This window comes from Schistocerca piceifrons, unplaced genomic scaffold (genome assembly GCF_021461385.2).
Source record: "Schistocerca piceifrons isolate TAMUIC-IGC-003096 unplaced genomic scaffold, iqSchPice1.1 HiC_scaffold_866, whole genome shotgun sequence".
NCBI lineage: Eukaryota > Metazoa > Arthropoda > Insecta > Orthoptera > Acrididae > Schistocerca > Schistocerca piceifrons.
Window position 1 is genome coordinate 1617204 of NW_025729131.1, and position 27852 is coordinate 1645055.

At 45.7% G+C, this 27852-nt stretch overlaps 1 protein-coding gene across 1 annotated transcript; it reads right to left on the minus strand.

Annotated features, from left to right (window-relative positions):
- On the minus strand, nt 1–27852 carry LOC124771033 (L-dopachrome tautomerase yellow-f2-like). Its single transcript, XM_047249273.1, has 3 exons — nt 27749–27852; nt 4997–5342; nt 1–813 (listed from the first exon to the last, which is right to left on the minus strand). The coding sequence occupies exons 1-3, from the start codon at nt 27850–27852 to the stop codon at nt 556–558; spliced, it is 708 nt and encodes a 235-aa protein (XP_047105229.1). The 3' UTR covers nt 1–555.

Here is a 27852-nt window from a genome sequence, read left to right on the forward strand (position 1 = left end):
AAAACATTTTAATTTGATGATAACGAACCGCAGAACAAATGTTTTTGTAGCTCATGAATAAAACAGTCTGTTCACCAGAGGAATATTCTGCCCCTCACGGAGATTAAAAGATTGGAACCCAGACTTTACCTTAAGCTACGTCCATCCAAACACATCTCACTGTTCACCGTAAGCGTTTTTTCTGCCAAAAGTCAGGTCTTGATGGACCTAAACCCACATTATAATTTGATACAGCAATACTGATGCTTTGATAGATTGGGGGCGGTGTGATAAAGGGTCTAGTCCTTTAATAAGGCGAGTTCCAAGTGCTCTTTTGACTAATCGTTGTTCCACGAGCAGAAGAAAAAAAGTATTAGAGTTTCGCCGACTAAGAGGTTTCGACGAGCGGAGACGAGAGTGTTGAATGAAAAAACATAACTGATGAAAAGTTCAGGTCCTCAGATGACTATACGCCTTCACAGAGTTGTTAGCATAACAAAAGAGCGAGGAGGGGAGCTGAATAGAAGTGCTGCGCTGGACAGTTCTGCGGCGTCATCGTCGAGCCTCGGCGACCAACTACGCCTCGCAGACGGTGCCCTTGATGAGGTCTTTGACGGCCGCGGAGAAGATGCGGTAGTTGACCGTGTTGGGGTCGAGGCCGCCCTTGTACACGTAGACGGGCAGCCGGTCGGTGAGCACCCAGAGGGTGCCCTCGGCGTCCACCTTGAGGTCGTTGGGGAAGGAGAAGCGCTCGCCGTCGCTGACCAGCAAGTGCACGTTGGCCAGCTCCAGGGGCTTCTGCGTGTTCCAGCACGCCACGCCGTTGCGGTTCAGCTGGAACAGAAACAACAACACAATGTGACAAACATTCTGACAAATATTCCATGAAATGTCAGGAGAACTGTCGGACAACTTTCTGCCGTGATATTTCGGCGCAGAATCTTCTCACCATCTTTAGGTGAATACTGACAGCAACGGCACTGCGCTCAAATATTTAAGACAAACGGCGCATGCGCAACGCCAGCTGGACACACCACGCATGCGCCGGCGAGCTCTTAATTACGTGAGCTTAGTGTGTTTCCTATCAATATTCACCTGAAGAGGCCAGAAGATTCGGCGTCGAAATATCATGGCAACAAGCTGCAGACATCTGGTAGTTCCCGCGAAATTTTATGAATAATCTGTCTATCTATCTATATCCGGATCCCGCTCCAGCTACTGCCAGGTCTAGGCGCTGACGAGTCCTCTCCATTTGGCTCGGTCCTCCCACCACTTTTCTTCCTCCACTTGCTGCCAGGTCACACCTCTTCTTTCCACAGCTATTCCCACTCCCATTTTCCACTGTGTTCTTGGGCGCCCTCTAGGTCTTTTTCCATCCATCTATAGTTCTTCCATAATTTTGGGGAGAGTCTGGCCATGCATCCTCTTACCATGCCCATACCATATAAATCTCTTTTTTTCAATTTCTTCTTTCATACTTTCTTGTTTAAGGTCCTTTCTAATCTCTAAATTCCTTACTGTCCATTCTTGTTTTTCCCTGAGAAATGTCATTTCCCCTGCTTGCAGTCCCTTTCTGCCATTGTCCATGTTTCTCCACCATAGGTGACAATAAGGAAGTAATAATTCTTATAGAAAAGGAGTTTTGTTTTTTCTAAAACTTCCTTAATCCAAATCAGGTGTTTTATTGTTTGGTAGAAATTGCCTCCCTTCTGTAACCTCCTATTAATTTCGTTGGTTATTCATCCATCACTAGATATTTCACTCCCTAAGGAAGTGAAACTTTCTACCACTTTGAGGGGTTCTCCATTCAAGGTAATATTTCCGCTGATCCCTTTCCCTCTTCCAACGCTGTTGCGTTCCTCCCACCTTTGAAGCTATTTACCCAGTTACACATGGTGCAGTCACATTACTGTAACTACCTGCCAAAACCTGAATAACCACCTCTTGCACAGACCGCTGAAGATGTGCAGGAGACTCAGTGAGGTTCTGGAAGGTACCAACAGGGCTGTGAAGCCATGCTGTGACCAGCTGCACTAGGTTTCTCTGTTGAGCATCCATGGCACCTATAGCCCGATCGCTGTGGTCCCGTAGATTCTCCACTGGGTTTAGGTCCAGCGACTTTGATGTACAGTAAGCTCATCCTGGTGCTCTTCGAACCACACACGCAGTGAGCTGTGTGACACATTGCATTGCCCTGCTGGTAGATGCCATAGTACTAACGAAAAAGAAATTGCTCGTCGGCGTGGACATGGTCCACAAGAATAGAGGAATACTTTTGCTGATCCACTGTGCCATCCAGGATGATAGCTTACTGAGGAAATGCCTCCGGTCTGGACCCTTCTGACACTTGTTGCAGGGTGTTTGTTATCAGAGGTTTCACGACATTCATGCCAACGGCCTTCTGTCTGATGAAGCACAGAGCGTGATTCATCTGGAAAGGCCACCTGTCGCCTCTCATGAACGTCCAGTTGCGCTATTGGCCTGCAAATTCCAGCCTTCTTCGCCAATGAGCAGCAGTCGCCATGGATGCATGAACCAGATATCTCCTGTGGAGGCCGACACGCAGCAACATTCATTGAGGAGACACTGTTTGTAAGCCCTTGGTTCATCTGGGCGGTCAGTGGCTATTCGTCTGTACCCATCAATGTAGCCGTCATTAGCTTCTGTCATCTATCGCACTTCGTGCACTATAGTTGCCTCAACACCGTTTTGGATCGTTACTTTTGCCGTCAAAAAATAAATACATAAATAAATAAAAATGGTTCCAAGCACTATGGGACTTAACATCCGAGGTCATCAGTCCCATAGACTTAGAACTACTTAAAACTAACTAACCTAAGGACATCACACACATCCATCCCCGAGGCAGAATTCGAACCTGCGACCATAGCAGCAGCGCGGTTCCGGACTGAAGCGCCTACAACCGTCACAGCGGCCATCTACTTTTGCGGTCAGAATATACTTTAACCAAGGCGGCACTCCAAAGGTTACAAACTTAACCATTTCGACATGCCTCCACCCTTAGACCGAAAGCCAATAATCAAGCCCCTTTTGGACGTCAAATAAATTGCTCCGTTTCCGCATTCCCCTAACACACTTTATATACCCTCCACTGCTAATGCTGCCATATGGTGTCTGAGAGTGGTTACTGTACAGTGATGTCGAAACTAGACGACGGTCTCTTTAATGTTACTGGACCGTGTAAGGTGGACTTTATACCATGGTGCAACTCGTCGTTTTTCACCCTCACAAACATTATCAGATGGTGCCCTGGTCTACAGTGGCTCGTTACAGAGTGTCTGTATTTCGCTTCCATTCTGCCGCCGGTTTCTCTCGTACTGCACGAATGCGAATTGACGGTGGTTCAAATGGCTCAAATGGCTCTATATGTGACTTGACGTCTGAGGTCATCAGTCCCCTAGACTTAGAACTAAAACTAAGACTTAGAGGCCGGCCAGAGTGGCCGTGCGGTTCTAGGCGCTGCAGTCTGGAACCGAGCGACTGCTACGGTCGCAGGTTCGAATCTTGCCTCGGGCATGGATGTGTGTGATGTCCTTAGGTTAGTTAGGTTTAATTAGTTCTAAGTTCTAGGCGACTGATGACCTTAGAAGTTAAGTCGCATAGTGCTCAGAGCCATTTGAACCATTTGAACCTAAGACTTAGAACTTAAACCTGAGTAACGAAAGGACATCACACACATTGATTCCGGAGGCAGGATTCGAACCTGCGACCGTAGGAGCAGCGCGGATCCCGACTGAAGCGCCTAAAACCGCTCGGTCACAGCGGCCGGCGACGGTAGTTCACTGCGCGGGGTAGCCGTGAGGTCAGGGGCGCCTTGTCACAGTTCGCGCGGCTCGCGCCGTCGGAGGTTCGCGTCCTCCCTTGGGCATGGGTGTGTGTTTGTGTGTTTGTGTGTTGTCCTTAGCGTACGTTGCTTTAAGTTAGATTAGGTAGTGTAAGCTTAGGGACCGATGACCTCAGCAGTATGGTCCCATAGAACTTACAACAAATATTTGACAATGGTTCAACCCCTTCCCATTTACATCCGATAGGCATTGTTGTGTAGTCAGCGCGTACACAACTTTCCCAATAGAGCGCGCCCTGCTAAGCACAACAGTGCAGGCGCAGCGCTCGTCCGTCTCCGCACTACGAGATGGCGCTGTCTTAGAGACGGACCAAATTCTGCTTCCGCCGATCCGCGTATTAATATGTATCGCAGCCAATGAGATTGCTGTTTACGTAGAACCTTTTCTGCTCGCAGATCACACTCGCGCAGTGATACCTGAACGCTCGAGGTATTATAACGAGTGTACAGACCTCCAATTAGTCAGTCTGCATTAGTCTGCATTAGTCTGTAGTCAAGTTTCAGTCTGCGCCTAATAAGATTATCATATTCCTGTACATAGCCATGAAGATAAATGAATAGACACTTTGTCAAGTATCAGAGATGTGAGAATAAGATTAACATACCAAGACCAAAGAAACTTCAGATTGTCAACTGTAAATAGCGTCCAGAACCAAGTTAAGTTATTTTTATGCTTGTTATTATTTTAATAAATGTGTGTGAAAATTAATCAAGTTCTGTTTAAAGTTGGTCACCGTCAATCTGCTACTGTAAGCGCGCAAGTGGCATTTCTATCGTCTGAACTAACGGCAGAAGATAAACACGCCACGATAAGACCACGAGACATATTGCTGACACTCGCCTGCTTCGTTGGAGCGACAAGTCGAATAATCTGATGGTGTGTGTACCGAAGGTCTTACAGTACGCACACCACAGGCATCAAGGGTAACCCTTTACGCTACCGTCAGTAGAAAGATGCTGTTTTGCTGCATTTTTTCGAAGTCAGCAAAGCCGCTTACTGCAAAACGTAGTGCAACTGGGGGTGGCCATTCCAACAAGTGTCCTTTCCTCGGATACCGCCTGTGGCATCCACGATAGCCACAGGAGGAACGCAAAGGTGCAGGCGGGCAATGGCACAGTTTGCCTTTTTGGTGTCAGAACGGTGATACGCACCTGCGTGAAGAAGAGCACGCCGGTGCCGAGGTCGAGGTAGGAGGCGGTGGCCTGCGTGTCGTTGCCCTTGAAGCCGAGGTCCCGGTGGTGGTAGTAGGAGTCGGGCCCGGCGGCGAGCGCGGCCGTGCGGTTGCGCAGCACGCCGGCCGGCACCGAGAACTCGCGCAGGCTGGACAGCGCGTGGAAGAAGACGGTGCGCTCGCCCTGCGCGTCGGGCCGCGACAGCGCCACGCCGAACACGCCGTCCGTCCACTGGAAGTTGACGTCCTCCACGCGGTGGTTGCCGTGCAGCGGGTCGAAGTGGAAGTAGTGGTGCGTCACGCGCCACGCCTCGTCCGCCTCCCAGCTGCAAAAAGGGTCCGCCAAGTGTGCAGGTCAGGCGGCGTCTACAGCTGTGGCCACATGACTGCTGTGCAAATCACACTATAGTCCAGAATGAGATTTTCACTCTGCAGCGGAGTGTGCGCTGATATGAAACTTCCTGGCAGATTAAAACTGTGTGCCGGACCGAGACTCGAACTCGGCACCTTTGCCTTTCGCGGGCAAGTGCTCTACCAACTGAGCTATCCAAGCACGACTAACGCCCCGTCCTCACAGCTTTACTTCTGCCAGTATCCCGTCTCCTACCCTCCAAACTTTACAGAAGCTCTCCTGCGAACCTTGCAGAACTAGCACTCCTGAAAGAAAGGAGGTTCGCAGGAGAGCTTCTGTAAAGTTTGGAAGGTAGGAGACGGGATACTGGCAAAAGTAAAGCTGTGAGGACGGGGCGTTAGTCGCGCTTGGGTAGCTCAGTTGGTAGAGCACTTGCCCGCGAAAGGCAAAGGTGCCGAGTTCGAGTCTCGGTCCGGCACACAGTTTTAATCTGCCAGGTAGTTTCACTCTATAGTGTTTGGCAGAGGGGTTCATAGGATCACTTTCAGGCTATTTCTCGCACACTGGACTCGCATTAGGGAGGAGGACGGTTCAATCCCACGTCCGGCCATCCTGATTTATGTTTTCCGTGATTTTCCTAAATCGATCAAGGCAAATGCCGGGATGGTTCTTTGCCCGTCCTTCCCTAATCCGACGAGACCGATGACCTCGCTGTTTGGTCTCTTCCCCCAAACAACCCAACCCCAACTATTTCTCGACTGCACCACTCTCGAATAACACATGGGAAAAATGAACATCTAAAGCCTCATGTACAAGCTCTAGTTCCTCTCAGTTTATCGCGATGGTCAGTGAGATGGGATTCAACAAAACTCTGCCGCATTCTATGGAGAAAGTTCTTGATCGAAATCCAGTGAAAACATCTCGCCACAACAAAACACCTCTTTACTGTAACAAATCTATACAAAACGAGCTACCGTTCTCTGATCTCCTTCGATGTCTTCCGATAACCCCATCCGATAAGAATCCGCGCAGTAACACTACATAAGAAGAAGACAAGCGTAGTATAGGCATGAAACTTCCTGGCAGATTAAAACTGTGTGCCAGACCGAGGCTCGAACTCGGGAGGTTCGCAGAAGAGCTTCTGTGAAGTTTGGAAGGTAGGAGACGAGGTACTGGCAGAACTGAAGCTGTGAGGACGGGTTGTGAGTCGTGCTTGGGTAGCTCAGTTGGTACAGCACTTGCCGCGAAGGCATAGGTCCCGAGTTCGAGATTCGGTCCGGCACACAGTATTAATCTACCAGGAAGTTTCATATCAGCGCACACTCCGATACAGAGTGAAAATATCATTCTGGATACTATAGGCAGTCTAGTTACTTCATTGCGTCTTCTATGCTTTCTGCCAATAAAGGCAATATTTGATTCACCTTACTCCCACTCCAATTTAAGGTGTTCATGATGATAATCCCTAGGTATCTAGTTGAAAGGAGAGCCATTAAATTTGTCTGATCTATCGTGTAACTGATGTTTTTTAACAGTGTAAAAAGGCTCATCGGATTCCATCTTACATCGCTATATATATATATATATATATATATATATATATATATATATATATATATATGACGCACCAAGAAGGAATTGTCCAAAGGGGACGAAAATCGGTAAATGTGATGTACATGTACAGAAAAACAAACGCTTACAGTTTCAAAAAAATTGGATGATTTATGCAAGAGAAAGAGGTCCATAAAATGCATAAGTCAATAGCGCGTTGGTTCACCTCTAGCCCTTATGCAAGCAGTGACTCAGCTTGGCACTAACTGACAGTGACTGTCCAGTTGACACATTAGAAAGTCTAAATCCCGAGCTGGTTTCGGGGTGCTGAGCATAATGCTCCAAACGTTCTCAATTGGGGAGAGATCGTGCCTGCAAGGCTAACTTAGGGCTGGCAAGCACACGGAAAAACACTAGAAACTCTCGCCGTGTGCGGACGGACGCTATCTTGCTGAAATACAAGCCCAAGATGGCATACCATGAAGGGCAACAAAGTGGGGTGTAGAGTATCGATGACGTACCGCTGTGCTGTAAGGTTGCCGCGGATGACAACCGAAGTGGTCCTGCTATGAAATGAAACGATATCCCTGATCATCGCTACTGGTTGTCAAGCCGCATGGCGGGGAACAGTCGAGTTCGTATCTCACTGCTGTTCGGGACATTTCCAGACACATCTTCGGCCTGAACTGAATGGAGTATAAATGCACTCAGTGATGATTCCCGCTTCGAAATGAGCCCTAATGACCAGCGAAATCGTGTCCGGAGGCGCCCCAGAACCCTTCCGCTGTCATCCGCGGTGCTCCTACAGTACAGCGTTATGTCATCGACATTCTACGCCTCGTTTTGTTGCCCTTCGAGGCAAGTTATCCTGAGCTTACATTTTAGCAAGATAACGCCCACCCGCTCACGGCGAGACTTTCACCTGGATAACTTCCCGTAAAATACTAGCAACCATGCCTTTCCTGACAGAAAACCACGATTCCAGTTGCACAACTGAGACGATTCTGTATGAGCACACTATTTGATCAGAAGCCGCTTGCCAGGGACGGCGTCAAACGTCTTGAATTCAGTAAGAACGGTGTTCAAATTCCTGTCCATCCAGATTTAGATTATTCGTGATTATCTTAAATGATAAGTTTGGAAAGGTCTCGGCTGATTTCATTGCCCATCTTTCTGCATCTCAAAGTATTTCGCTGTCGACTACTCGTTAAACTGTGAAAATTTGTCTACGTTTCTGTTTAATTAATCAATAAAACACTCTACTATGGTAAAAATACACCGTGAAACTCACTTGAATTCCGTTCACAAGAAAAATGGCAGAGTACTCAAAATGCCGGGTTTCTTTCTTACAGCATTGCCATAGCAACAGTGGCAGATGTGAATACAAACTACGCTGTTTACCTATCGATTTATTTAACAGTATCAGCAAACAAAATTTACTCTGACGATATGAATATTAAATCGTTGCAAGAAAACCTACTGTTGTGTTCTCTCTCTAAGCCCACTTCTTGTTCCTGTCAAGAATTCTATAGTTCTCCTCAGCGAAGTACTATTTTTTTTCTTCTTCGCAGTGTGTTGTTGCATTGCCGTAAAACAGAACTATGCAGCCTCAGTACAGAAACCAACATGTAATTTAATGCAAATATCTTTATCTAGCTTAAGTCGAGTTTTTCAGTACGCTGCCCTTCCTGAGTGCTAAAAGTTGTATCCGCCACGTCTAATCATCTCAATATGTTGACGTTAGTGTTTTGAAACGATAAAATTATGAAAAAAGTTTCCTTCTTCATCATTATCTCCGCACGGACGAATCCTTCATTTCCTGAACCGGTCTATGTTTTTTGTTGATTTTCCTCTTTTTTGCTAGCGTAAATCTCACTTAGTTCCCCACAATTGTTTCTAGAAACCAATTAGGAACATGAGGATAGCTTCGCGTAGCGTGCTAATAAACACACCACGTTTCTATATTAAATGCAAGGGTATGCAGACTAACTTTACAGTGCCCAAGTCGATTTCCTTCTCCATTCATTTCAATTCGAGTTTTTACTCCATCTACACTGATGAGCTAAAACATTACGACCACCTGATTAATAGCTTGTTTGTCCGTCTTTCGAACGAAACATCATTCTGTGTATCAGGGATCCGACAGTTTGGTGGTATGTTTGTGGAGGTATGTGACATTAGATGTCTACACACACGTCATGTAATTCGTGTAAACAACGGGCCGCCGATTTGCGTAAGCGGTGATGGCGCCCGGTAGCGACTCAGATGGACTCCACAGGGTTTACACCGTGCGAGTTTTGTCGCCGAGACACGAACGTAAGTTCGCTATAATGCTCCTCAAACCACGGTATCATTATACTGATGGGAGCTGAAGAAACGATTTAAAGTTTGTAGTGGAGCCGAGACTTGAAACCAGGTCTCATTTCTTACTAGGCAGGTACGCTAGCCATTACACCACCACAGCATCATCGCTGCACGGACTACCCCAGTCAAATGCTGTCCCTAACACAAACTTCAGTTCAAAGCTTCAGCTTATTTTCCTCTTCTCAGATCGTCGCTACTGCCAAGGCTCTCCGGTATTGGAATAGCACCCCTTTTAATTCATTTCTTCAAATTCCATTATTACCGTAGATAAAGATGAGACTCAACTGTCTCGAGGAAAATTGAATTATATCAAATCCGTAGCTCACTTAGCACGTCTCTGATTCCGAAACATATACTGCTGGAAGATGACATCGCCGTAGGGGAAGGCATCAACTATGAAGGGATGCAGGTGTTTCACAGCTTCACAGCTGTCTGCGTGTCTTCGATTACTACAAGAGGTCCCATGAAAGTGCAGGAGAATATCTCGCATAGCATAATACTGCTACCACTTGCCTGCGTCGGTGGCGCGCTGCACGTTTCGAGCCGCTGGTCACCTTGACGACAGCGTTTGCGGAGACGATCAGCGACCTAGTGTAGCAAAAATGTGATTCACCCGAAGAGCCGACATGTTTCCACTGAGCGACGGTCGAATCCCCATGGTTCCATGCCCACTGCGATTGTAATTGACGATGTCGTTGGGTCAACATGTGTAGAGGTCAAGGGTGGTCTGCTGCGGAGCTCCATGTTCAACAATTTACCATGAGCGGTGTGTTCTCCTAAACACTTGTACATGCGCCAGCATTGTGCTGTTTCTGCAGAAATGCCAAAGACAACCATCTACCCTAGTTTACAGAGCAGACAACCCTGCGAAATCCACGTTCTGTGAAGAATCGTGGACGTTCAACCATTTAGCACCTAGTGTTGGTTTCACTGTCCTTCTACCTTTTTCCGTAGATGCTCACGACAGTAGCACGTGAACATTCGACCAGCTTCGCCGTTCTTGAGATACTCGTTCACAGATTCTGCGTAATAATAAGCTGCCATTTTTCAAAGTCGTTTATGTCAATAGATTTTCCCATTTGCAGCCCATAGCTTCGATAGGGTGACCTGTCCGTGTCTGCAGTGCTTACATACATTTCATAGCGAGTCACGTGCTCGCAACGCCACCAGGAGGCATCTAATGTCGCGGTGGCAATGGTCATCATGTTCTGGCTCATCAGTGTATAATGACCTTGTTGTCAACGGGACTTCCACCCTGGTGCTGGTTTCTGTTTGTATATTTTGCTTTTGAACTCAGGTGGAGCTACGATAGGTTACAGGGAGTTCCTTCGAGCGTTGCGTGTAACACTGTAGAAAGGCACTTATTTTGCGTTATGTACTAGAAACTCAAATCTGTAATCTAGTTTGACATGACTAAAATGAGTTTATGTGTACACCGTGGACAGGCTTTAAAAGAAATTTTCTGTTCTATGATCACCATGGTGACCGAAATCCAATGAAGCTGATTTGTAACATCGTTAAACAAAAAATATCTGAAAGAAATATAGTATCACCAATCCTTTGTCGGAAATCTTGAAGGAGCTGACGAAAAGGAGCATAGAAAAAATAACAGTGACATACTGGCCAAAAACGTATGGGCTCGTTCAAAATACTTAAAAGAACATTAGCGTTATGATGCTCTACCATTTGGCCCATTCCCAGTTCAACTCACGAACATAGCGTGGGAACAATGATTGTCGATAAAGCTCCTTGTAACATTAAAATCCTCTCATTTTCTCGTGACCATTTTTACATCTACAGCTATACTCCGCAATCCACCTTGGGCTGTGTGGCAGAGAGTGATTGTGTTCCACTGTAATTCCCCCCTCCGCCCCCCCCCCTCCCCCCCACCGGCCATTCCCTGCTGCACTCACGAATGGCGCGTGCGAAGAATGGTTGCTGTGCTGGTAAGCTTCTCTAATTTTATGTTCAAGTTCTTTTACCGAGATAGACGTAGGAGGAACGTAGCCTCTTGCAATTTTTAGCAATAGACTATGCCGTGGTACAGAACACCTCTCTTGCAATATCTGCCACAGGAGTTGGTTAACCAGCACAGGAAAGCTTTCGTGCTTACTGAATATACCTATAACGAAACGGGCAGCGCTTCTTCGGCTCTTCTTTATTCCCTGCAGCAATCCTAACTGGTGGGGATCCCTTATGACGAACAACATTCGAGAATCCGTCGAATGAGTGTTTTGTAAGCTACCTCCTTTGTTGACGGACTGCTTTTCCTGAGGTAGGGACTGAAGAAAACGTGACGCCACAACAGTACGTCAAGTCCTTGTGTGTTAGCTCTCATGTGACACTATCAAGGTGCCATATTTCAACAGGACAATGCTCGTCCACAGTTGGCACCTGTCTCTATCAATTGTCTACATGATGTTGAAGTACTCCTGTGAACAGTAAGATCCCAAAACCTGTGTCTGATAGAACATGTGTGGGACCTGCTTAAACGTCAACTCCGTCTCTGTGCCACTATGCAGCATACCCTGTAACGACGGTTGTGGGACAGCTTCTCCCAGGAGAAAATACAACAGATTTATGACACATTTCCTAACCGAATCAGAGCAGGCATCCAGACCAGAAGGAGTGCAACATCAAAACTGATAAGTGGCCTCTAATTGCCAAGTCAGCTGTAAATCTCACTCGATTTTGTGATCACTGAAATAACATCAGATATTCTCTCAACCGCAGAATAATACCTCTGTAGAATCCGGTCGGCGTTGCAGACGAAACGTCATTCACGATATGCAGACCAGGATGACCGCAGACTGCCAGGCAAGCCTGGCAACAGGCTGTGTGTCTGTGTGTTTACGGATTACGTCTGCTGCTGTGGTCATCGCTTGGCAGTCGCTCCGTCAAGTGGAAATTTTCTAAGCGTCACGCTCGGTGTCGAAACAGCTTCTCAAAGGTCACAGATTTCTCTGTACCGATCTGTGCGGTCAGCGAATGTTCTCAAGCAACTGCTCACACAGCTGAACAGACACTACACGCGGTATGGCTGTGGTGTCCTCACAGCAACACTAATTTATTGGCCATGGCTCTTCATGTCATGTCAAATGAGATAGTGATTGGTTCGTAATCAGTTCCGCATCCCCTTTTGCCAGAGCTTAACCAATCCCACGTGCTTCGCCTCTGCCATTGCTTGTCTTGCGACGTCGCTGTCACAGTTGTAGTTAGCCTATCTTTATTGTCCCTCTTAAGACAGTAAATGCTCAGATGCCTTTAAATTCTCTATTGAATACACTATACTTCCTATTTAGTACAAATGGCTCGCAGAAGCAATCACTCACAGCAGTCGTTGAAGTTTCGTTCTTTAGACACGAGTATGCTGCACTTGCTATCACCATTTGTCCCTGTGATATAGTGTATATCAACGATTCTCTGAAATCCCGGACTGTGCGAGATGGCTTGGTAGGAGCTAGGAATTGAGAGGGAGTGCAAGGTTCGAATACAGTCCGCAGGTTCAAGTAAATGCAGAAATAAAGAGGCTTGCGCAGGATAGACTACCTTGGAGAGTTGCATCAGACCAGTCTTCAGACTAAAGATCACTACAATAACATTGTAATACACTATGTGATCAAAAGTATTCGGACACCCACAACAACATAAAGTTTTCGTATTAGGTGTATTGTGTTGCCACCTACTTCCAGGTACTCCATAACAGCGACCTCAGTAGCCATTAGACATCACGAGAGAGCAGAATGGGGCGCTCTGTGGAACTCACAGACTTTGAACGTGGTCAGGTGATTGGGTGTCACTTGTGTCATACGTTTGTACGCGAGTTTTCGACACTCCTAAACATCCCTAGGTCCACTGTTTCCAAAGTGATGGTGAAGTGGAAACGTGAAGGGACATGCACAGCACAAAAGCGTAAGGCCGACTTCATCTGCCAGCGCTTGTATTGACAACAGTAAAATTCGGAGACGGTGGGGTTATCGTGTGATCGCGTTGTTTTGCGTGGCACTATCATAGCACACATTGATGTTTTAAGCATCTTCTTGCTTCCCATTGTTGAAGAGCAATTCGGGAATGGCGATTGCATCTTTCATCACGATCTAGCACCTGTTCGTAATGCACGGCCTCTGGCGGAGTGGTTACACGACACTAACATATCTGTAATGGATTGGCCTGCACAGAGTCCAGACCTGAATCTCATTGGAATGTTTTGGAAAGCCGACTTCGTGCCGTTACTCACTGACCGAGGTCCATGCCTCTCGCCAGTGGAGCACTCCGTGAAGAACGGACTGCCATTCCCCAAGAAACCTTCCAACATATGCCTGCGAGAGTGGAAGCCGTCAGTAAGGCTAAGGTGGGCCAATACCATATTGAACTCCAGCATTGCCGATGGGGGGCGCCACGAACTTGAAAGTCATTTTCAGCCAGGTGTCCCGATACTTTTGATCACATAGTGTGCCTCTCCACAATGAGCTCAGGAGAAGGTGGCCCACTTGGGCTGCATCTGTACGTGACATTTTGCCGAAAGCCAGACAGGTACACTTTAACTAAAGCGTTTGCTTTGCTCTCAAAGCGTTTTCCTGCTTTTAACGCTGACTGACAACAGATGGACGCTGTCAAGTTGAGTAAAGCTTTCTACTTACAAAGTGAGTGAAGCATTCTACTTAAAAACAAGTAAATTTGTTGATGGGTTGCTCCCTTCGTGATAGCTGAATGCAAACACTTGAAGTAATTCTTAGATGTGTCCACGAGAATGTCCGAGCTGGAATCCTCTGGGGAGACTTCACCCAAGTCACGGAAGTGACATAACAAGGAGCCTGCGTGAGAACAAGGCGGCAGTTCGCATGTTATCCGCCAGTCGCCGCCAGGGAGTTTTCGACTCACAAGATCGGAAATTCAATCACCCTATATAAAGACTGGGAGGCGTCAGGATGTAATCTTGACCGTTCACTGGGTCAGAATGTAAATTGCGCTCGCAGTGACTAGGGCGATACTATGGAAAATGAAGCACACTCTAGCACGGAGGCAGACAGGAACAGAGAAGATCAGAGATAGAGGAGAGGTCAGACAGTAATCGAGAGATTGGACAGTCAGTGCGGGAAGATAACGATCCATCGATGAGTGAGAGGGGGACACAGAAGAGCCGGAGAAGAAGTGATTTTTCTGTGGACGCTAATGAGCCCGGGAAGCAGTTTCACATGAAATATTTTATTTTTGCGTTCTAGAAGCATGTAAACCTATTTTCGGCCTTTGAGTCAGATGCATGCATTCATTCCGTCGTATATCGTCACCTTGTGATATACTGATTTCCAATCCCACGTTACGTGGACAAGCAATCCGATGCTTGAATTTTTATGCGCTCGACTACATTTTCCTTGCCTGATGTCAGTCACCAAATTTCATACTGTCACCGCCTCCGGAAGGAAATCAACATAGACAAAAGATGTCACACATGAGAACAATAACATTCACAGCTGCAACCACGACCGGAGGTGATCACCACATCGTACCGGCATCATATCGGTTGCCTAAGCCTGCAAGTGATGAAAAGACGTTATTCACTCTTCATGCTTTCCCAGTTACTAAGTTCGTGTCTGTGCTCAGTCGAAATAGCCATGAAATATTACTTCTACTGTTTATCTGTGATTAATAATAATAAACGGAGGTATTTTGAAGTATTTGCCACTTTTGAATTTAATTCGCTACATTTTTGACCTTATTTACGTATCAGTCCCTCAATCAATGGAATTCATTTATTATATTTTTTACACTCAATGTGGACCGATCTCTTATTATTCTAATTCAGTTTATCACGTTTTGGCACCCATAATGCCGACCTTACAAGGGTTCCGAATTGTAGCGTGTAACTACCTCACTGCGTGACAAACAGCGTACTGTGATCGTGTTTTGAATTTGAAGAGTTCGTCCACACATGGGGTACCCTCTTCTTCAGCACGACAATGCCAGACCACACACGTGCCCTGGAACGCCTGCAACAATCCGTCGCCTCGGGTTCACCGTCGCCGATCGTCTTCCATACAGTCCCGACTTGACAACATCCGGTTTTAATCTGTTTCCAACACATCAAACAACTTCGAAGACTTCACCTTGGTAATGATGGAGCGGCGCAAGAAGATGTGAGGTCACGGGTGTTATGATTCTCGTTGTCAGTTGTTATTATGACAGGTGGACAATGCTAAGTAGAAATATGTATTGCAGGTATGGCAGTGAATTCGGTAAGGAGCTGGCTGCACAGTCTGAGATAATTAGTAGTCGTTTGTAAAAAATAATGTATATTGTACTTAACCTGTGTTACAGGCTTCTTCATATGCTGCATACATATAATTACATACATGAGAGGCATTACTTATGCCATACTTGACTAAGCGCCTTGTTAGAGGTTGCTTCGTATCAGCTGAAGGCTATGATATACCTAGTTGAAGTCCCAAGCTAGAGTGGACGAGAGCTCGCTAGATACTTGTGCACAAGCCGCGGAGCGGCGCTAGTCGCGACTCGTGGGTCCAGCGATATATATTACGGATCGCGGTCGATCTCAACCCCTAACAAGTGTGTATCTAACGCTGATATCACAGTGGGTCCCTCAACAACGTCATACGTTCATGCATGACGGTATAAACAAATTGGTTTCTCGTTGGGAGAAATCTGTTCGTCGCAAGGGTGACGATGTTGACAAATACAAGGCCCAGTCACATTAATTTGAACACCGCGTACATTCGACGTCATCATGCAGTAACAAGTGACAGACAGCAAGTGGCGGCACTAATAGTGGACAGTATTTAAAGTGTCTCAGGGAAGGGGGTGGCCGCGCGACCGCTGCGGTCGCAGGCTCGAATCCTGCCTCGGGCATGGATGTGTGTGATGTCCTTAGGTTAGTTAGGTTTAAGTAGTTCTAAGTTCTAGGGCACTGATGACCTTAGAAGTTAAGTCCCATAGTGCTCAGAGCCATTTGAACCATTTTTTTGAACGGGGTGAGGGGACACAGAAAAGATTGCAATCGTTATCGTAACGAGGAAACTGGTCGACTCATTTGAAGTCGAAAAGGGCATACATTGCCTTTCGGGTGAAGGGCGGAAGCATTTCTGCAACAGCTAAATTTGTAAACGGTTGGCGTGCAGCCGTGGTTCAAGTACACCGTACCACCGTACAAGGCAAGATGGTGCTATTCAAAACAGACGCCGAGGCAACCGCGGTGCACCATGCGCCACAGATCATAGGGGTGAACGACTACTGCATAGATGTGTACGTGCGAATAGATGTGCAACTGTTGAGCGACTGACCGTGCAGATGAACCAAGGGGATACCGACAGTGTCTCCTAAACGACTGTTCAGCGAATGCTGCTTCGTAAGGGCCTCTGTAGCAAACGCCTGGTTCATGTACCCATGCTGACCGCTGTTCATCAGCGACAAAGGCTGGAATTTGCTCGCCAATAGCGCAACTGGACATCCACTGAATGGTGACAGGTGGCCTTTTCGGATGATTCACGTTTCATGCTGCATCGGGTAGATGGCCTTTGGCATGTACGGCACGTAGCGTCTGAAAGCAAACACACTACAACAATTTCCGCGGTATGAGGGAGTGTTATTGTCTGGGGAATGTTTTCCTGGTGTTCCCTGGGTGATCTCGTCATTCTGGAGGACCCAATGGATCAGAACAAGTATGGGTCTGTCTTTGAGGACCACATGCGTCCCTACATGCAGTTTTTTCCCCTCGGCACACTGGCATCACTAGCAGGACCATACAAAGTGTCACACAGCTTGCAGAGGACCAGGGTACGTTTACCGTACTCCCATGGCTGTCAAACTCCTCGGATGTAAAGCCAATCGAGAAACTGCGAGACCATCTCGATCGGGCTACTGGCGCCACGAATGCTCAGCCGAGAAAGCTAGCGTAGCTGGCCGCGGTATTGGAGTCGGCCTGACTCCAGATTCCTTTCGTTGCCTTCCACAACCTCTCCTAGCACGTCTCGCATTAATGTGGCGGGACAGTGTGAACAGATAGAAATGAAGAACAAAGATACAGATTGTTTGTAACATTTGTTTTATTTGGAAAGTTTTAAAAGTTTTCACTTAAAGAACGGGACCCAATTGAAATACAATCAGATATATGTTAACAGAAAAGTACAGTTGTAAGACTTTTTCATATAATTGGGTGGTACATACCTACAGATAATGACAACACATATCAGCTGTTATTTGGCATCACCCATTTTGGCCTACACATGTCCAGAATTCAAGTTGAACTGAGGCTGCTGTTTAAAGCTATCTCACAACTCAGTGACTAAAGTTCATAAAGGTATATTTAAAACTGTGGCCTTAATCCTCTTCTAACTGCTATCATTAAATTTGCTAGAAACCGATATATGTGTAATGTTCCTAGAAATATTTATATGTAATGTACTTTTCTAATGTAATACAAAAAATAATTATGTACATATCGATATCCAAGAACACAAAGTAGTTCATATTACTACCACTCTGACTGTAAAGAATTTTTACAGCTTTAACATCACTCACCTGTTGTAGTCACTCTTATTGTATATCAAAAAAACATCTATTTCCTTAAAATTGTGAGCTTTGTGATAAGAAATAACCCAGGACAAATACAATGTATTAGTGTAACATGATGCATGTACAGAGGGTGACATAGTCATGAATGATGTACACTGAGGCCAACTGTGAGATAATTGTAAACAGCAGTGTTATAACCTTTAATCATTAATAAATTGCGGGGATATACAATAGTAGAAACAATAGCGGGTTACATGCTATTAACTCCGTATCTGTCATTCGACTCCCGTGCCGTGACATGCGGCCGGCCCCGTTCATAGCCAGGTGGCGCTCCCGCCCTCGGCCGAGCTGCGGAGCGCCTCTAACACCGTGTTCGCGTACTGACGTAGCGGCACTTTTAAATCTCGTGGCACTGTCACAACACTTTTCCCCCCTTGAAAAAAAACACTCACTTCCTTGGAGACACGGACAGTGCGGAGACATCCATGGCCTCTTGGGAGGCCCCGAAAAGATCCCGCGGAGAAACATGAGAGTATGGTCGAAAATGTCCAGGACGGAAGCTTGCACGTGGAACGCGCCTCCTGGACGAGATGATGGGTGAAAACTCCGGAGCAGTATCCAGAGGTGTCGTGGACCTGGGGGTGTGTTCCAGCGAGATGGGTCCCGGAGAAGGCGGCGTCGCGACTGGGGCCGGTTCCGGCGTACTCGGAAGCGGTAGCGACGTTGGCTGCAGCAACACGCCCGGACGGACATCGAACAACAAACGGAAACTTCGAGAAGGCGTCAATCAACAGTAGCCAATAAGTGCCGAGGAAGCGGCTGGCAAAGTCAGCGTGCACCCGTTCCCACGGCTGCACCAGATCAGGCCATGGGGAGGGCATAGTACAAGGTGCAGCCAGTTGTTGAGCACACTGACCACACGCAGCGACCATGTGGGCGATGTCCGAATCAATACCAGGCCAATAAACGTGCCTGCGGGCCAGGGACTCAGTCCGAGAAATCCCCCAATGGCCTTCATGCAATAGTTTGAGAACATCTTTGCGAAGAGAGGCTGGCACCACGACCCGTGGAGATTGCCATCTGTGGCCAGAAGAACAACACCCTCACGAACAGAGAGATGAAGGCGCAAGGCTTGGTAGTTGCGAAGGGCATCTGATGCCCGGCCCTTGGTCCTATCCGGCCAACCCCGTTGAACAAAACCGATCACCTGATGCAGGACCGGGTCCCGCGCAGTAGCCGACGCGACCTGCGAACCTGTAAGTGGAAAACCCTCGACTGCACGACGTTCTTCCTCATCAATGTGGAAACAGAGTAGTTCATCGCGATCGAAAACCGGGTCGGGGCCCATCGGCAAACGCGACAGTGCGTCAGCGTTGGCATGCTGGGCCGTGGGGCGATAGTGAATCTCATAGTGAAAATGAGACAAGTATAAGGCCCAACGTTGCAGGCGGTGAGCTGCCTTATCAGGAAGCGACGCCGAGGGGCTGAACAGACAGACCAGCAGCTTGTGGTCGGTGATGAGATGAAACTTAGAACCATAGAAAAAAACGCTGAACTTTTTGAGAGCATAAATGATAGCGAGAGCCTCCTTTTCGATTTGAGAGTAACGCCGTTGGGCATTGTTGAGGGTCTTGGAGGCGTAGGCGGTGGGTCGTTCCGACCCATCCTCATACCGATGGGCGAGAACAGCCCCTAGGCCATACTGTGACGCGTCAGTCACCAGAACCAAGTGCTGACCTGGACGGAATGCGGCAAGACAAGGCGCCGACTGCAAATGAGCCTTCAGGCGGACAAAAGCCTGCTCACACTCGTCGGACCAGCAGAAAGGAACGTTTTTGCGTAACAGCTGATGCAGAGGATGAGCCACCGCCGCCGCGGAGGGAATGAATTTGTGATAATAAGCAATCTTGCCTAGAAACGCCTGAAGTTCTTTGACCGTAGACGGCCGGGGTAGAGCGGTAATGGCCGCAACGTGCTGTCGTAGAGAACGTATACCCTCACGGGACAAGTGGAAACCAAGATAAATAATGGAGGGTTGGAAGAACTGTGACTTGTCCAGATTGCACTTCAACCCATCCGAATGCAGGACCCGAAACAGTGAACGCAAATTGCCGAGGTGCTCCTCAGCGGAGGCCCCCGTGACAACAATGTCATCCAGGTAGTTGATGCAGCCGGGAATGGAAGCCGTGAGCTGTTCCATAAACCGCTGAAAATTGGCCAGCGCGCTAGCGACACCAAATGGTAACCGCTGGTACTGATACAACCCACAAGGAGTGTTTATGACGAGAAATTCCTTGGAAGACGCATCCAACGGCAACTGATGGTATGCCTCCGATAAGTCAAGTTTGGAAAAGAACTGGCCCCCAGCGAGCTTGGTAAATAACTCCTCAGGACGGGGAAGAGGATAAGTGTCAAGGAGGCTCTGAGCGTTGACAGTGGCTTTAAAATCACCGCACAATCGCAGACTCCCGTTTGGTTTAGAAACCACCATGATTGGCGATGCCCATTCGCTGGAGGCAACAGGAAGGAGAATCCCTGAAGCTGTTAACCTGTCTATCTCAGCCTTGACAGGCACACGCAACGCCATCGGAATAGGGCGTGCCCGGAAAAACTTAGGGCGAGCTGTAGGTTTAAGAGTAATGTGGGCTTCAAAACCCTTGGCCCGACCCAGACCAGCAGAAAACATGGACGAGAATTCAGAATACAATCCATCCAGCTGTTGATATGGAATATCCTCAGATATGAGGTGCACATCATCATCAATGGAGAACCCGAACAACTGGAAAGCATCATAACCGAACAGGTTTTCCGTGCCCGCATGATCCACCACATAAAACGTGAGGGGCCTAACAACAGACTTGTAGGCAGTGCAAGCATCAAACTGGCCAACGATAGGAATTTTCTGCTTATTATAAGTTCGCAGATTCTGCGTAACGGGAGACAAGGGAGGAGAGCCCAACTCCAAATAGGTGTGAGAATTAATGAGAGTTACTGCAGAGCCAGTGTCCACTTACATGCGAATGTCTTTATCCAGAACACGAACAGTAACAAACAGCTTATTTGTTGGAGAAATCACACAGTTAACATCCATGTCCGATGCCTCGTCCTCGCCGACAGGAACTTTAGGGGACTGACACACGGTGGCAATGTGGCCTTTTTTCCTACATGAATTACACGTGGCCCAACGTTTTGGACACGTGGCCCTGTCATGCTGTATGAAACAACGTGGACAAGAAGGAAGTGCGGAACGAACCTGCTTCTGTGGTTGCTGTTTTCGCTGCGAGCGTGGCGGCCCAACGCGACGCTGTTGACGCGAGTGAACCGCCGCCACATCGTCGTTCCCCTGTGAAACAGGCAAATTGTTCGCGTCGAAAGTGGTCTGTACAGCGCCCACATCACACCACGCGTCTATTTGCACACCAGCAGCGTGAGCCACTTCAAAAGATTGAGCGATGCTGATAACTTCCGACAACAACGGGTTTGGCAGTTGTAAGGCATGTTGCCGAACTTCTTTATCAGGAGCGAGCCGTAGAATAGCGTCCCGAACCATTGAATCAGCATAAGACTCATGATGAGTGTCCGTGACAAACTGACATTTCCTACTCAGACCGTGTAGTTCCGCCGCCCAAGCCCGGTAAGATTGATGGGGCTGTTTACGACACCGATAGAACGCCACGCGGGCGGCAACGACGTGGGTGCTTTTTCGGTAATAGTTAGACAATAATTCACACATTTCTTGGAAGGACAGAGAGGCAGGTTCCTGCAGAGGGGCTAACTGAGATAGCAGCTGATAGATCCGTGGGGAAATCCAAGATAGAAATAACGACTTACACATAGGAGTGTTGACAATGCCGAAAGCCAAGAAGTGTTGCCGCAAACGCTTCTCATAATCCTCCCAGTCTTCAGCGGCCTCGTCGTAAGGAGGGAACGGAGGCAGAGAAGAGGAAGACAGACGACGAGTAAGCGACGCTGACAACGCCTGAATAGCAGCCGTCAGCTGCATTTGTTGTGCCTGAACAGCAGCCGTCAGTTGTGTTTGTTGTTCAATGAGCGTTTGCATAAGCTGTTCCATGGCTGCCCCAACACGAACACACAATTCCACAACGCAGGAAAAAAAATACCCGACATTGTCGCCAAAAAGTGTTATAACCTTTAATCACTAATAAATTGCGGGGATACACAAAAGTAGAAACAATAGCGGGTTACATGCTATTAACTCCATATCTGTCATTCGACTGCCGTGCCATGACATGCGGCCGGCGCTGTTCATAGCCAGGTGGTGCTCCCACGCTCGGCCGAGCTGTGGAGCACCTCTATCGCCGTGTTCGCGTACTGACGTAGCGGCACTTTTAAATCTCGTGGCACTGTCACAACAAGCAGCCTCAGTACAATTTGAACTCTGGACTTGTATAGCCCAAAGAAGAGCTATGCCAAATAACAGCTGAAATATGTTAACTTTATCTGCTGGTATGTACCATTCACTTTTATGTGATATTTATACAACTATACTTTGGTGTTAACATGTGTGCAATTGTATTTGAATTGGTTCCTGTATTACTTCTGCAAGTGTTGTATTGCTGCTTGAGGTAGTTAAATTCTTCATAGACATTACTTAATCAAATTTTTATCGTTATTTAGAATACAGCATGCAAATGTGAGGAATACTATTCTTCACATTTGTGTGTTATATGCTAAATAACAATAACAATTATCTTCACAACTGCTGTTTCCAATTGTTAGCATTGATGATGTTAGAAAACTCGAGCCTGTTTCATAATTTTTAATGCTACCTCCCATCATGCCCTTAAATGAAGAATGTCCTACCCATTATCCTTCCCACCCCTCCCAAAGTGATATACAGCCACCCAGCAAACTTACACAATATCCTTGCCCATCCCTATTCCGCTCCTGGCTCATATCCCTGTAATAGACCTTGATGTGAGACCTGCACCCTACATCCTCCCATCACCAACTACTCCAGTCCAGTCACAAGCATCACCTATCCCATCAAAGGCAGGACTATCTGTAAGAGCGGTCATTGATCCACAAACTAAGCTGCATTCTAGGTGGGCATGACAACCAACAAGCTCTGTGTCACCATGAATTGCCACTGACAAACTGTGCCTAAAAACACCTGGACTACCCAGTTGCTGAGTGTGCTGCCCAATACAATATTCTTCACTTTAATGACTGCTTCACAGCCTGTGCCATCTGGATCCTTGCTACCAACACCAGCTCTTCTGAATTGCACAGGTGGGAACTCTCCCTGCAATATATCTTATGTTCCCATAACCCCCTGACCTCAACATTCATTAGTCGCTGTCCTTCATGCACCTATCCATTTCCCTGTGCCCTCTTGGGTGCTACACAGCCTTCTATTCCACCAACACACCCAGTCATTTTACCGCTCTCCTTTTCCACTTATCCCCTCCCCCTCCCCTAGCCACTGTCTAACCTCCCAACTGCACATAGCTGCTCTACCCTCTCTCCCCCTCGCCCCTGTATGCTCCCACAAGCAGCACTTTACTGTCTCCCACCCCATCCTGCTATCCATGCCCCAGCCACCTCCTTACCCCCACCACCAGATTGATTCTCCCATCATGCACTGTTGCTTGCAGTCTGATCACTGAAGCCAGAGACAATGGTCGTGTGTGTGTGTGTGTGTGTGTGTGTGTGTGTGTGTGTGTGTGTGTTGTCTAGTTCACAAGAAGGCCTTCTGGCTGAAAGTTTAGTTGTTTAGCAGTTTCTTTGTTGTACCTGTCTGTGTATCAGCATCTCCCCTGTATGGTGAGTAGCAATCTATCATTTTCATAATATTGTCATTATTCCATCATGGATTTTCCATTGCTTGATTTTGTTCATGCTTTAATTGTGTGATATACTATGTTCCAGGCCTTTGCTAGATTTTGTCATTTTAAATACAACTGCTTCAATTTATATACCAACAAAAATGATAAAAGTTTGAAAATAAAAAATAATTAAATGGGTAAAAATCTAGTCACCAAGAGCTGTTGGGAGAAAACACATATAAAGTATATGGAAATGCAGAAGCTTTTGGAGCCAGTGGCTCCTTCTTTTGACAGAAAAGTTGATGACTTTTCCATAACTCCCTCAAGTTCCTAAACCTTATCAGTCCTTCTTCTTCATCCCTCTTTCTTTCCCTTCAATCCTTCTGTAAGAAGAGGGAGCCACTGGCTTCAAAATCTTCTTCAATTTGTAGTTATTTATGGAGAATTGTGCAGTTTCTTTATTGATATAATATGATTTTTTTTCTTTGCAAGATTAGTGCTAAACTGCATAAACGTATTTATGAATTTTTCACTCAGTACATTAAAAGGAGATGCTACTTTTCTGTTTACGCCGTTAATGTAGTTTACTTGCTGTTGTGTAACGTATATCTTTATGAAAGGGTCAGTGGGCTTAACTGCTACACAATGAATGTGTTTGATCCCAGGTATGGTTTCCACAGGGGAGGACTGGAACAAGATACAATCAGTATCATAAAAATTAAGGCTGGCATTCATGGTCAGGAGAGAGGTGTGCAAAAATTAGGATTCAAACATCCATTTATGATGTAAGATGGCATATACAGCAGTCATCAGTTGGGTTTGCACAATTCTCTGAACCTGATACAGAATTTGTTCAATAGAAACAGCTGGTAAGTAGGCATTGTTATGTTTTGAATAGTGTTACTATTGAGCATGTCCATATCCTTGTTGGATGAATGTAATTATTTCTCTAAATATAGCAATTTATTTTGTTATGAACCTCTTGACATATGGTACTAAGTGGCAAATGCAATCACAGGAGTCATATAGCAAACAAAAATTTTGTAAAAATCATGCTGTAACATAGAAACATACCATTTTTGTTGTAAAAAACTCTGAACGTATCTGTGTGATGGTGACCTGCAAACTGACCCATTATGATATCATGGAATTCTCGAACCATTACAATATATTTCCTATTATGTTTTTGGTGAAACCAGTTGATTCCAGGTATTGCAAGTCCACTTTCAAAGACACCAGGTGGTACAGACATAATAAGGTAAACCTGAAAAAGATGACAATGTTTAACCCTGTATGTATAATAGACCAATATGAAATATATGACACATTAAGATGTAAAATTGTAACATTATCTGTGGACTAGTAACATTCTGTTAAAGTGCTGAAAGGAATTGATACTGAATACTGTGATCAATAATTTGCTCCCACTCCACATATGGTTGCACCTGAATTTGTCCCATGTAATAAATAGGTGGTCTCAGCTGACTTGTGTGTTAGTGAGATGCATTAAAGAATATCACTCTGTGAATTCAGACTGTCACTTCAAAATGGTAGACAAGAAGACAGTACAGGTAAATGAGCTAATGACAGGGGTGATCTGACCATGGAAAACACTATTAATGCCAAAAGTGGTCCTCTAGATCTGGATACCATGAAATGTATTACCATTCATTCATTTTGCAAGAAGACAAACTGGTTAGTATGACTGAAAAATTTTTTTTCATCCTTTCTAATGTATAGCCACCTCCAAGCCAAGTGGCAAGCTATTCTGACTCTCACCCTGCAGTGGTACTTTTTATGATAGCAACATGTCTCACTTACTACTATAGTGACAAAAGATTTTCATGGAGACATTTGATTTTTGTTAGTAGTACAGAGAATAATCTCTACTGTGTACATGTTTCTTTTTTAATTTATGTGCAGATATGAAAGGAGAAATGTGAACACTGTCCATCAACAAGACATGATGATGAGTGAGTATCTTTACTTGTGCTGGAGAAGTCATTTACACTTTGCCATCATGGCTTGGGAATGATGTGAATTCCTGAGAAGAAGAGCTCTGGACTACAATGATCTCATGCAGGAACAAAAGAAGTATGTCACAAGGCATGTTATTATGTGGAACACGTGGATTCAATTTCTGGTACTGCCAGGGATTTTTCCTTAGTGGGAGGACTATAACATAGTGCACTCAGCCTCGCGATGCCAATTAAGGAACAACTTGAATGAGAAGTAGTGGCTCCAAGATCTGAAATCTGAAAGTTGACTATAGTTGGGAGAGCAGGGTGTTGACCCCATTTCTGTCCATACCGCATCTGCATGATGCCACATGGCAGACGATTACGTGGTGACTGGTCAGCTTCATGTGGTCTTCATGGACTGATCACTGAGTTTAGTTTTAATTTTCTAATGTTCAAAATTGTCTCTCAATAATCAGTCATTTCACTTTATCAAGAATTGCATGTGCAGAAAATGTCTTGTAAAAACATAAAGCTGCACATGATGTTTGCCAGTCCCTCCATGTAGCTCCAACAGAGTTCTACACAAACTCGCAGAACTGTGTACCAAGTGCACTGAACTGAATGGAAACTGTAGAAGAATGATAGAGATAAGTACCTGTAGTGATATCTTGTATTATGTATTCCAATTTCTCTATTTTTTAAAGAGCTATGGTAAACAAGAATTTTGGGTTTTATGAAATAATGGTCGAGAGATTATGAACCATGAGAAAACAAGGAAAATGTAAATGACACTTCCATTTCATTTTGCTTCCCTCAATTTATTAAACTACTAGTTTGTTACTAGCTTTATAATTCTTGAAAGTATTTAGAGAAATACTGAAACAAAGCCTCAAGTAATTACAGTTTAATTTAGGAGTGTGACAAAAGTTCAGTACTTGATGGAGAGCCTGTTTTTGTTTTTGGTATTTGAAGCAACAGCATTTTGAGGAAGCATCCAAGTAAGCTTTGTGATGAAGCGTGTCCCTGGCATTAGGTTACATTATTTGCTCTGCAGTGGGATACTGAGTGTTGCTGTAAAGAAAGAGTTTGTTGGTGGCTGCCCATTCAAATGATACATGAGCAGTAGTCATGCCAGGCTAAAACCATCAACAAAACTTAGAAGTTAGTTTGTGAATCATCTGTGTGGTCCTTCTCCATTCAATTCTGTTTTGCTAGTGTGTGGAGTCAGAATATGTAATGTTAATAGGACACATGAAGTATGTTGAACAGTGATGCAGTATGTGGGCAGGGCTGCGGCAACATTTGACACAAATAAAGCTAACACAAAGCCCAACAAGTTTAACACAGAAATTGTATCAAGATCAGAACATCACCTTTTGAGATGTTAGGAAGACTTTAGACATTGCCAATCTCATTTCTGTGAACAAATTAAAGAAAACGTAACCTCAAGGTAGAATCTGATTATAAGTTCTTTTCTGCCTTTAATTGTCCAGTAACAAGGTACTCTAAAATACATATACAGACATACTCATGTGACAATTTACTAGAATGTGAATGGCATAAAAAGCTAGGCAATGGGAGTGCCAATGAGTATCTCACTCTAAGAAACATAGTGAAAGACAGTCAACTAGTTAACTACAGAAAACACACACACACACAAACAAAATATTACACACACATCAAGTTCTTTTTCACGAAGAAATTGATATAGGAGTCTATTACTCACATGTTCAGTGAGAAGGACACTTACAGCAAATGTGTCATAGCAGTAGACCTTTGTGGGTACCTTCTTTTTATTTATGTTATAAGGCAACTAGAAAGTTCCATACATTTTGTCATGTGTTATGGTTACCCTTTGAATGTTGACATTTTGTCACTTCTTTGCTTATTAGTCATGGCTAGTAAAGTTTCTGGGACACACTCAAGTGAGCACAGGTGATAATCAACTGTGTCCAAATCCAAGTACAATGCAGCTGCCATCATTGGTAATGCAAGTAAATAGGCCAAAGAGGAGCATGCTCAAAAGCCAGTAATGTAGCACAGTTCAATTCGCAGCAATGCCAGCTATACTACAATACTTGAAGCAGGTAAGATGCAATGAGAATGAGACATGAAGGGGCTGTAGCTGCATAAAGCCACACTTGTATGCAGTTGCACATGAGTTGTGGCACCTAGGGGCCATGCAGTACCTGGAGACCCTGTGCAAACTATTGTTTTCACATGCTGCAGGTACTAATGTTAGCCTGGGAATGCTCTTGCAGTTGTGGTTGACAGTTTCCAAAACTGCCTTCAT